Source organism: Manis javanica, chromosome 4 (assembly GCF_040802235.1).
Source record: "Manis javanica isolate MJ-LG chromosome 4, MJ_LKY, whole genome shotgun sequence".
NCBI classification, from domain to species: domain Eukaryota; kingdom Metazoa; phylum Chordata; class Mammalia; order Pholidota; family Manidae; genus Manis; species Manis javanica.
The window spans coordinates 43,254,179-43,267,134 of NC_133159.1; the positions used below are offsets into that span (position 1 = coordinate 43,254,179).

The 12,956-nt window shown below is 39.0% G+C and overlaps 1 protein-coding gene across 3 annotated transcripts in view; it reads right to left on the reverse strand.

Moving 5' to 3' along the window:
* Positions 1 to 12,956, reverse strand: part of NDC1 (NDC1 transmembrane nucleoporin) — a 57,583-nt gene that overhangs the window by 28,078 nt on the left and 16,549 nt on the right. For all 3 annotated transcript variants that reach the window (XR_012130169.1, XM_017658483.3, XM_073233967.1), the window contains 3 exons: positions 12,778 to 12,870; positions 11,187 to 11,268; positions 1,799 to 1,957 (listed from right to left, as the gene is read on the reverse strand). Coding sequence is in view for 2 of the 3 variants with exons in the window: in XM_017658483.3 (XP_017513972.2) it covers positions 1,799 to 1,957; positions 11,187 to 11,268; positions 12,778 to 12,870 (334 nt within the window). In the remaining variant the exon portion in view is untranslated. The remainder of the gene's footprint in view (positions 1 to 1,798; positions 1,958 to 11,186; positions 11,269 to 12,777; positions 12,871 to 12,956) is intronic.

Genomic DNA, 12,956 nt, shown 5'->3' on the forward strand with positions numbered 1-12,956 from the left:
TTCCCCACCTGCCCACCTCAGCCCCTCCCTCATGGAACTACCAGTCACTCACAGTGTCTGAGTCTACTGCTATTTTGTTCATTTTGTTTTGTTTTGTTTTTAGAATCCACAAGTAAGTGAAATCATATGGTATTTGTCTTTCTCTGCCTGGCTTCTTTCACATAGCACAATACCCTCTAGGTCTATCCATATTGTTGTAAATGGCAGGATTTTTTTTTCTTAGAGCTGAATAATAGTCCATTGTGTATATGTACTATATCTTCTTTATCCATTCATCTTATTGATGGACACTTAGGTTGCTTCCATAAATTGGCTATTGTAAATAACGAGGCAATAAACATAGGGGTACGTATATCTTTCTGAATTAGGGATTTTGTTTTCTTCAGGTAAATTCCTAGAAGTAGAATTACTGAGTTGTAAGGTACTTCTATTGTTAGTCCTCCACACTGGTTTCCACAGTGGCTGCACCAATTTACATTCCCACCCACAGAGTAGAGGGGTCCCTATTTCTCCACATCCTCACCAATAATGGTTACTTCTTGTCTTTTGGATAGTGGCCATTCTAATTGGTGTGAGATGCTATCTCATTGTGGTTTTGATTTACATTTCCCTGATTAGTGATGTGGAGCATCTTTTCATGTGCCTATTGCTCATCTGTATTTCTTCTCTGGAGAAGTCTGTTCAGGTCCTCTGCCACTTTTTTGAGTTGTTTTTTTGGTGCTGAGGCATACAAGTATTTGCCTTTGCTGTAAAGAGCTTTTCAGTTTGATGTAGTCCCAGGTGTTCATTTTTTATTTTCTTTCCCTTGACTGAGGAGGTGTGTCCAGAAAAAAATTGCTCATGCTTATGTTCAAGAGATTTTTGCCTATGGTTTCTTCTAAGAGTTTTATGGTTTCATGTCTTACATTTAGGTTTTTGATCCACTTTGAGTTTACTTTTGTATATGGAAATAGACAGTAATCCAGTTTCATTCTCTTGTATGTAGCTGTCCAGTTTTCCCAACATCAGTTATTGAAGAGACTGTCTTTTCCCCATTGTATATTCATGGCTCCTTTATCATATCTTAATTGACCATATATGCATAGGTTTATATCTAGGTTTATTCTATTCCATTGATCTATGAGTCTGTTCTTGTGCCAGTACCATACTATTTTGATCACTTTGGCTTTATAGTATAGCTTGAAGTCAGGGAGCATAATCCCCTCAGCTTGTTATTCTTTCTCAGGCTTGATTTGGCTATTCTGGGTCTTTTGTGGTTCCATATGAATTTTAGGACTATTTGTTCTAGTTCGTTGAAGAATGCTGTTGGTATTCTGATAGGGATGGCATTGAATCTGTAAATCCAGAATAGCCAACTATCAAAAAGACAAGAAATACGTCTGACACAAGGTACTTTCTTACATATCATTTGTGTAACAACCCCTATTTGCTATTATATCTGCTAGAGTAACACATTGTTTGATAATGATCATACTTTATGCTGAGAGTTTACATACCTACTGGACTTAATTTTTACATTCTACAATAACACCCAGCCCTTTTTCTTGGTTCAGTACAAGAACTCATATATTGGATACATATACACACACACACACACACATACACAAATACATATATATACACACACATGTATACTATATGTATATATACATATTCAATATGTGTGTATATATGTGAATATATATGTGTGTAATATATACCTCACACTCATATACATAATGTTAGATTAACTACTGCTTTCTTTCCTAGAAAATAAAAGGTAAATGCTCTCCCCTCTCTTAGTAATACAAGAAGTTACCTGGAGAATTTGATTTCTTAGGTTCCATTGGGTATGAGGAAGACATCACTCTCCCATTAGTAGCAGCAGCTTCTTGGTAGAGAACCAATTTCTGAGTCATATCATTTAAAAGATTCAAACACTCCCTTGAAATGGCTGTCCAGTTGTGGGGATGTCCACCTAAGAGGTCCAAACACCAGCTTTTAAAATACAGACGATCTTATGGTCTCCTCTCAAAGTGAGGAGAAAAATCAACAAGAAATACTCCATTACATTCTGCATCAGGGCTCACTTTTCTCAGTTAAGCTGCTATTTATATTCATGCCATCTAACACACAGCAGAATTTAATACATATGTGGATTACATAATTTCCAAAAAATCTACAGGCAAAAGCATGCTATTTCATTAAAAACCTCTCAAATTGGTCACTAAAATAAAAGCCAAACACTAAAGCACGGTTTGAGCGAAAAACACCAGTTACTTCACTAGCAGTACTGAAATGAACTGGAAACTAAGACAAGGAACACTAGCATGTCTAATGAGATGTACCCCATGTCCCCTGTAACCTCTAAACTACTGTGTCTGACCCAAGGTGCTTCCTTACATTCCCATTTGCACAACAGCCCATATTTGCTATTGTGTCTGTTAAGAGTAACACATTATTTGATGACAATACTTTATACTGAGTTTACATATCTACTATGTTTTTAGCTTCAACTACTATGATCCACTCTCTTAAAAATTCCCTTCACATTATCTTTTGATTTTCTAAAACCTTTATCTCCTACAGCTGTCATGTAAAAATCAGGAGTGCTTCATTATGTGTTGGGAATGGTAGAAGAGTACACTGAAAATTGGTTTCCCTGTCTTGGGTGCCAAATAATGATTCTCTCTTCACTCAGACCCCTTCTTAACTATTTCTCCCCATAGAAATGAAGAGGAATAGCACTTAACTCGCAAACAAACAAATAAAACACACAGCAGGTGGGCCCCAGCATGTTCTATACTGCTATAACTCATGACCATGAGAAACTATGTAGTGGTGCAATTAAGTTTTAATAATAGGTCCTAGGATGCAAGTTCTTTGGCAAAGAACACGCCATCCTGTTACAGTTATCTGAATATCTGGTGAAAATATTTAAGGTATAGAGAATTCCTAAGTGAACCTAAGTCTAAAAGAAAAGTATAGGTACAACAAATTTTCAAAATTATCAGCTCTGGATTTTTCATGCTAAGGAGAGTGACTCCAACCATTTATATTTTCACCTAACTGGATTTCATTTCCATGTAACACTGAACTACAGAAGATTTGTTTTATAATGTGGAAACTGGCAAAATAATGAAGAGCTGATTAGAGAGATGCAAAGCTACCCAGGTATTCTGTTCTCCACTGGTGGCTGGGCTGGAGGGCTTTCTTTCTAGAACAAGGCAGAGCACTGGCACAGCTGCAGGCCTGAGGAGCGTGGCATGTAACATCGGAGAAGTGCTTCAGTGGTGTCACGAGCATCCTTGCATCACCACCAAATCTAGCTCCTTTTTACTTTTTTTTTAAGGGAGGCAAAGCAGGAGGAGGGAGCTCTGCACTTGGGAGTCAAATGATAGGATTTCTTGCTCCAACTCTGACAGTAACTTTATTTAAGCCACTTAATCTTTCTAGACTTAGATCCCCCATCTAGGGATTTCACCACCTGATTATTTTTTTTTATCCATATAGGTATTTATTTTTAATTCAGCCTGACATTGTCTCTTAATTGGAGCCTTAGCATATTACATTTAGCATATGTACTGACATATTTGAGTTTATCTCTATTATCTTAAGTGTTTTTGATTTGTTCCACATTCACTGGGTTACTTTTCAGATTATTTGGATTTTTTTTTCTTTTTTGAGAGGGCATCTCTCATATTTATTGATCAAATGGTTGTTAACAACAATAAAATTCTGTATAGGGGACTCAATGCACAATCATTAATCAACCCCAAGCCTAATTCTCAACAGTCTCCGATCTTCTGAACCATAATGAACAAGTTCTTACATGGTAAACAAGTTCTTACATAGTGAATAAGTTCTTACATGGTGAACAGTACAAGGGTAGTCATATCACAGAAACTTTCAGTTTTGATCATGCATCATGAACTATAAACAATCAAGTCAGATATGATTATTCATTCGATTTTTATACTTCATTTATATGTGAATCCCACATTTCTCCCTTATTATTATTATTATTATTTTTTAATAAAATGCTGGAGTGGTAGGTAGATGCAAGATAAAGGTAGAAAACATAATTTAGTGCTGTAAGAGGGCAAATGTAGATGATCAGGTGTGTGCCTGTAGACTATGTGTTAATCCAAGTTAGACAAGGGCCACAAAACATCCACGGATGCAGATTTCTCTCGAAACACTGGGGGTGAGCTTCTAAGCCTGACCTCTGTTGATCCCCAATTTCTCACCTGATGGCCCCCCTACGACTGTGCCTGTCTTAGGTTGTTCCTCCCTTGAGGAATCTTACCCGTCTCTGGCTAACCAGTCGTCTTCCGGGGCCATACAGGGAAATGTAAAGTTGGTACACCACCTGATTTTTTAAGACCCCCTTGTAGCATTAAAACTTTAATGATTTCTAAACTGAACTTTTCTGTTCTATAACAGTCAACCTACCTCATAATTTCCTCAGATTAAGGGAATGAGGGGGCTAAAGGATATAAAAGTTTAAAAATACTTTTCCTGTGAGGGATCACAGGAAGATGGCAGCATGAGTAGTTCAGAGGAAATCTCCTCCCCAAAACATATATATTTATGAAAATACAATAAATACAACTATTCCTAAAAGAGACACCAGTGGATGCAGTACAACAGCCAGGATACATCTATATCTGTGAGAACTCAACATCACACGAAGGGGTAAGATACAAGCCGTGGCCAGGCAGGACCCAAACACTCCCCCACCCAAAAACCCAGCAGGAAGAAAGGAGTTGGAACAGGGAGCAAATGAAAGCCCAGGACTGCTAAACAACTAGCTCTAGAAATCCGCACCTGCAACGCAAACACAAGGTGCACGGGGAACTGGATATTAGAGAAACGGAAAAGCAAAACCTGTGGGCAGGTCCCCGCAACCGGCGGCCCTGAGACAAAAGAAAAGTGAGTGCTTTCTGCAAGTCTTAAAGAGACAGGGACCCCATAGCTGCACGAAGTCATCCCGGCACACTTAGCCAGCAGCTGGGAATCCCAGGGAACCTTAGGCGCCCTAAACCCCAGGAGGCAGCGCAGCTCTGAAGCCCCTCACAGCACTAAGCAGCCTGCCAGTCGTTCCTCCAACTGGCACAGACCCCGACACACCAGCCCAGTAGCAGGAGAGTGGCAGCGCGTGCTGGGGGCGGCAGCACCGGAAGGGACCAGAAGCAGATCGTGTGCGCCAATGGCACCAGAGGGAACGAGGAGGCTTGTGCGAGCCCACAGCGGCAGCGACCAAACAGCCCGGGTGCAGCTCGTGCGTACCGGCGGCAGTGGAGTCAGAGGAGCCCAGTAGAGGCCCACACGGGAGAGCCCCGCGCGCACCTGCAGCGGAGCCAGAGGGAACTGGTGCACTCCCAGCAGCGGACCGGAATCCCAGCCCAATGCACAGCCACCCGGGCCAGACCCAAAGGCCGCTGCTGGCACACAGCCGCCTCCCGCTATCAGGGAGGAGGGCACCTGGCGTGCCTGCCACTCCCTGCAGGGCTCTGCGCTGCTCTGATGGAGACCCCACCCACAGCAGCTTAGGGGACTAACCCAGTGGCTGCTCCAGGAGTGTGGGTAACTGACACAGGCAGCGGAGAAGGGCAAGGCATCCAGCAAGCAGGAAAGGACTTTCTTCTCCCAGCTGACACACCCGCAACCTGCCTATCACCATGAAAGGCAAAAAAATTTATTCCAGTCCAAGATAGTTCAGATAACACCTGAGAGGGGATCTGCAGACACAGACCTAACCAGTCTCCCTGAAAAAGAATTCAAAATAAAAATCATAAACATGCTGACAGAGCTGCAGAGAAATATGCAAGAGCTAAGGGATGAAGTCCGGAGGGAGATTACAGATGTCTGGAGGGACACTACAGAAGTGAAACAAACTCTGGAAGAATTTATAAGCAGAATGGATAAGATGCAAGAGGCCACTGATGGAATAGAAACCAGAGATAAGGAACACGTAGAAGCTGACGCAGAGAGAGATAAAAGGATCTCCAGGAATGAAACAATATTAAGAGAACTGTGTGACCAATCCAAAAGGAACGATATCCGCATTATAGGGGTACCAGAAGAAGAGAGAGAAAAAGGGATGGAAAGTGTCTTTGAAGAAATTTGCTGAGAACTTCCCCAAATTGGAGGAGGAAATAGTTGCTCAGACTACGGAGGCACACAGAACTCCCGAGACGGGACCCAAAGAGGACAACACCAAGACACATAATAATTAAAATGGCAAAGATCAAGGACAAGGACAGAGTATTAAAGGCAGCCAGAGAGAGAAAAAAGGTGACCTACAAGGAAAACCCATCAGGCTATCATCAGACTTCGCAACAGAAACCTTACAGGCCAGAAGAGAATGGCATGATATATTTAATGTAATGAAACAGAAGGGTCTTGAACCAAGGACACTGTATCCAGCACGATTATCATTTAAATATGAAAGAGGGATTAAACAATTCCCGGATAAGCAAAAGTTGAGGGAATTTGCCTCCCACAAACCACCTCTACAGGGTATCTTAGAGGGACTGCTCTAGATGGGAGCACTCCTAAAAAGAGCACAGAACAAAACACCCAACATATGAAGAATGGAGGAGGAGGAAAAAGAAGGGAAAGAAATAATCATCAGACTGTGTTTATAACAGCTCAATAAGCAACTGAGGTCAGACAGTAAGGTAGTAAACAAACTAACCTTGAAACTTTGGTAACCACAAATCTAAAGCCTGAAATGGCAATAAGTACATATCTTTCAATAATCACCCTAAATGTAAATGGACTGAATGCACCAATCAAAAGACACAGAGTAATAGAATGGATAAAAAAGTAAGACCCATCTATATGCTGCCTACAAGAGACATACCTCAAACCCAAAGACATGCACAAATTAAAAGTCAAGGGATGGAAAAAGATATTTCATGCAAACAACAGAGAGAAAAAAGCAGGTGTTGCAATACTAGTATCAGACAAAATAGACTTCAAAACAAAGTAACAAGAGATAAAGAAGGACATTACATAATGATAAAGGGCTCAGTCCAACAAGAGGATATAACCATTATAAACATTTATGCACCCAATACAGGAGCACCAATATATGTGAAACAAATACTAACAGAATTAAAGGAGGAAATAGAATGCAATGCATTTATTTTGGGAGACTTTAACACACCACTCACTCCAAAGGACAGATCCACCAGACAGAAAATAAGTAAGGACAAAGAGGCACTGAACAACACACTAGAACAGATGGACCTAATAGACATCTATAGAACTCTACATCCAAAAGCAACAGGATACCACATTCTTCTCAAGTGCACATGGAACATTCTCCAGGATAGACCACATACTAGGCCACAAAGAGGGTCTCCGTACATTCTAAAAGACTGGAATCCTACCAACCAACTTTTCCGACCACAAAGGTATAAAACTAGAAATCAATTGTACAAAGAAAGCAAAAAGTCCCATGGAGGCTTAACAACATGCTCCTAAATAATCAATGGATCAATGACCAAATTGAAATGGAGATCCAGCAATATATGGAAACATGACAACAACAACACAAAGCCCCAACTTCTGTGGGAGGCAGCAAAAGCAGTCTTAAGAGGAAAGTATATAGCAATCCAGGCATATTTAAAGAAGGAAGAACAATCCCAAATGAATAGTCTAATGTCACAATTATTGAAATTGGAAAAAGAAGAACAAATGAGGCCTAAGGTCAGCAGATGGAGGGACATAATAAAGATCAGAGAAGAAATAAATAAAATTGAGAAGAATAAAACACTAGAAAAAAAATCAATGAAACCAAGAGCTGGTTCTTCAAGAAAATAAACAAAATAGATAAGCCTCTAGCCAGACTTATTAAGAGAAAAAGAGAGTCAACACACATCAACAGAAACAGAAACAAGAAAGGAAAAATCACGACAGACACCACAGAAATACAAAGAATTATTAGAGAATACTATGAAAACCTATATGCTAACAAGCTGGAAAACCTAGGAGAAATGGATAACTTCCTAGAAAAATACAACCTTCCAAGACTGACCCAGAAAGACACAGAAAATCTAAACAGACCAATTACCAGCAACAAAACTGAATCAGTAATCAAAAAACTACCCAAGAACAAAACACCCAGGCCAGATGGATTTACCTCGGAATTTTATCAGACATACAGAGAAACATAATACCCATTCTCCTTAAAGTGTTCCAAAAAATAGAAGAGGAGGGAATACTCCCAAACTCTTTCTATGAAGCCAACATCACCCTAATACCAAAACCAGGAAAAGACCCCACCAAAAAAGAAAACTACAGACCAACATCCCTGATGAACGTAGATGCAAAAATACTCAACAAAATATTAGCAAACCAAATTCAAAAATATATCAAGAGGATCATACACCATGACCAAGAGGGATTCATCCCAGGGATGCAAGGATGGTACAACATTCGAAAATCCATCAACATCATCCACCACATCAACAAAAAGGACAGAAACCACATGACCATTTCCATAGAAGCTGAAAAAGCATTCAACAAAATAAAACATCCATTTATGATAAAAACTCTCAACAAAATGGGCATAGAGGGCAAGTACCTCAACATAATAAAGGCCATATATGATAAACCCACAGCTAACATCAGACTGAACAGCAAGAGGCTGAAAGCTTTTCCTCTGAGATAGGGAACAAGACAGGGATGCCCATTCTCCCCACTGTTATTCAACATAGTACTGCACGTCCTAGCCACAACAATCAGACAAAACAAAGAAATACAAGGAATCCATATTAGTAAAGAAGAAGTCAAAGTGTCACTATTTGCAGATGACATGATATTGTACATAAAAAACCCTAAAGACTCCACTCCAAAACTACTAGAACTGATAACGGAATACAACAAAGTTGCAGGATACAAAATTAACACACAGAAATCTGTGGCTTTCTTATACACTAACAATGAACTAATAGAAAGAGAAATCAGGAAAACAATTCCATTCACAACTGCATCAAAAAGAAAAAAATACCTAGGAATAAAGGAACCAAGGAAGTGAAAGACCTATACCCTGAAAACTACCAGACACTCTTAAGAGAAATTAAAGTGGTCACTAACAAATGGAAACTCATCCCATGCTCCGGGCTAGGAAGAATTAAAATCGTCAAAATAGCCATCCTGCCCAAAGCAATATACAGATTCGATGCAATCCCTATCAAATTACCAGCAACATTCTTCAATGAACTGGAACAAATAGTTCAAAAATTCATATGGAACTGCCAAAGACCCCAAATAGCCAAAGCAATCCTGAGAAGGAAGAATAAAGTGGGGGAGGATCTCGCTCCCCAACTTCAAGCTCTACTACAAAGCCACAGTAATTAAGACAATTTGGTACTGGCACAAGAACAGAGCCACAGACCAGTGGAACAGAATAGAGACTCCAGACATTAACCCAAACACATATGGTCAATTAAAACACGATAAAGGAGCCATGGACATACAATGGGGAAATGACAGTCTCTTCAACAGATAGTGCTGGCAAAACTGGGCAGCTACATGTAAGAGAATGAAACTGGATCACTGTCTAACCCCTTCTCTTCGTGAAGGAGAATACTGAGAAAGCAACATCACGTCCTGCAAGGCCAAATACTAAAAGAGAAAAAAGTACAGATTACTTAATTTTTTAACATCCATATAAAATCTTAATCATGACGTGGACAAAAGTAAATTCAAAATGGATCAAAGACCTGAATGTAAGTCATGAAACCATAAGACTCATAGAAAAAAACATAGGCAAAAATCTCATGGACATAAACATGAGTGACTTCTTTATGAACATATCTCCCCGGGCAAGGGAAACAAAGGCAAAAATGAACAAGTGGGACTCTATCAAGCTAAATAGCTTCTGTAGAGCAAAGGACACCGTCAATAGAACAAAAAGGTATCCTACAGTATGGGAGAATATATTCATAAATGCCAGATCCGATAAAGGATTGACATCCAAAATATATAAAGAGCTCACACACCTCAACAAACAAAAAGCAAATAATCCAATTAAAAAATGGGCAGAGGAGCTGAATAGACAGTTCTCTAAAGAACAAATCCAGATGGCCAACAGGCACATGAAAAGATGCTCCACATCGCTAATCATCAGAGAAATGCAAATTAAAACCACAATGAGATATCACCTCACACCAGTAAGGATCGCCATCATTGAAAAGACAAACAACAACAAACAAGGTTGTGGAGAAAGGGGAACCCTCCTACACTGCTGGTGGGAATGTAAATTAGTTCAACCATTGTGGAAAGCAGTATGGAGGTTCCTCAGAATGCTCAAAATAGAAATACCATTTGACCCAGGAATTCCACTTCTAGGAATTTACCCTAAGAATGCAGCACTCCAGTCTGAAAAAGACAGATGCACCCCTATGTTTATCACAGCACTATTTAAATAGCCAAGAAATGGAAGCAACCTAAATGTCCATCAGTAGATGAATGGATAAAGAAGATGTGGTACATATACACAATGGAATATTACTCAGCCATAAGAAAAAAACAGATCCTACCATTCGCAACAACATGGATGGAGCTAGAGTGTATTATGCTCAGTGAAATAAGCCAGGCAGAGAAAGAAAAGTACCAAATGATTTCACTCATATGTGGAGTATAAGAACAAAGGAAAACTGAAGGAACAAAACAGCAGCAGAATCACAGAACCCAAGAACGGACTAACAGTTACCAAAGGGAAAGGGACTGGGGAGGGTGGGTGGGAAGGGAGGGATAAGGGCAGGGAAAAAGAAAGAGGGCATTACGATTAGTGTGTATAGTGCGTGGGGGGCACAGGGAGGGCTGGGCAACACAGAGAAGACAAGTAGTGATTTTACAGCATCTTACTACACAGATGGACAGTGACTGTGAAGGGGTATGTGGGGGGGACTTGGTGAAGGGGGGAGCCTAGTAAACATAATGTTCTTCATGTAATTGTAGATTAATGATACAAAATTAAAAAAATAAAAAACAAAATACTTTTCCTGGAAATACAACTTCTAACCACCACAGTGCAAATACTTAATTGTTTAAGATTTAAATTAGTACCTCATTTAATGGACTTGCTGATGTGTGATATTTTATTAAATATATCTCTCTCACCAAAACCTAAGTGGAACACTTTTTGCACATACATGCCTAAAAAGGTTTATTACTTTTAGCAATACCTGGTTGGCTAAGGCTAAAAACTTCTTGTCTTCGTGAAGGAGAATACTGAGAAAGCAACATCAGGTCCTGCAAGGCCAAATACTAAAAGAGAAAAAAGTACAGATAACTTAATTTTTTAACATCCATATAAAATCTTAATCATGACGTGGACTCAGCATTACATACCTAAAATTAGTTGAAACTTTTGGTGAAGGAAATACTTTTCAGAAGCATAACCTTCTTTTCTAGACTTCTAGAACTTTCTCACCTCTATCACCTGTAAGCTACTCCACCTTCTGTTGGTTCCAGCTATAAGAAAATACAGAACTCTCCGTGTTTTTTCCCACTTCTGTGGTGGGCAATGTAAAATATCTCTTCCTCCTGGAACTTCTCTGGCCTCCCCTGTACCAACATACTCACACAGAATCTCAACCACAGCACTTAAACATAATGTATTGTAGTTGCTTGTTCACTTGTCTCATTTGGTTTTAGCCACTAAACTGACACAGGGACAATCTCTGGCTTGCTACTATACCCAAAGGAAGTGCCTACTACACAGCAGACACACAACTTATGTTGTACTTTATTGAAAATCTTTATTTTGTTTCCTGGCAAACCTCTTCATTCAAGACACCATCACTTCTGTGAAGCATTCCTATTTTGGTTCCAAGCAGAGTAAGTGGTATCCACTGCACTTACCACAGTCAAGTTTATTTTGTGTGTCTGCATTTTCTATTAGGTTGTGTGACCTCTTATTCATTATTATACCCTAAGCAACTAATAATAAATGACATTTGAGCAGTAAATAAAGATTTGTTAGAAAACCAAATGAGGTTTTTTTTGTTTATCTAATAAATTAGTCATAGTTGATATTTAAAGATAATGAGATCCTCAGTGGATCACTTTCTTATTAGTTTATAACTTTCCTAGAGTGTAATCCAAACTCTGGGTTCCATTTACTTTCAATTCTTTTTTTCTAAGTACTATGACCTCTTAACAGGATCGCACATACTGTAGATTGCTTTAAAATCTCAAAATGCAATTTAAATCAAAATGATGTGTTTTCACTTAGCTTGATTTGTAAACTTACTGCACATTCTTTAAACTTTTCATTAAAATCTATCTTAGGATCATTATCATTATTATTATTTTAAGAGCGTTCAATGAATATGGGCACACTACCAAGCCCTATCATTGATAACAACAGCCACCAATACTACATGAGTAAAAATATGATTTGATCCAATGATTAAAGAAAGTCAATTGTTTTGTTTTGCTACCATAGGGAATCTGTGAAAAACTAATGCGTATGGTTGTATATCATATTTCATGCTTGAACATATTTATTTATCTCTTCTGAATGTAGAAATAGCTTAGCTTATATACATACATTGCCATTATAATTCCATTTTAGTCATTTGGAATGAAAATTGAAAAAGTAACAAACAGCATTCAATGTAGCATGTAGGTGATTTTTACATTCAAGTATTAGAATATTCTAGGCCTCAAAAATTATGTCTCAGTACCAAAAATGCTAAATATTAAGTACATTCCATAAGATAAGACGAGATGACTGTGTCAACATACAAAATGCATACATAGTTCTGGTACCTTTATGATGAGGGGAGGATTGCTGTTTAAAACTTTCGGGAGGCATTCATCAGACTCTCCTGAAAATGGTGGTTGAACAGGGAACAGATGAGCCTATCAAATATAATCAAAGTCTATAAAACTAAAACTGATTATTTTCGTGACATTATTACATTCAGTAAGTTAGCACCAATTGAAAT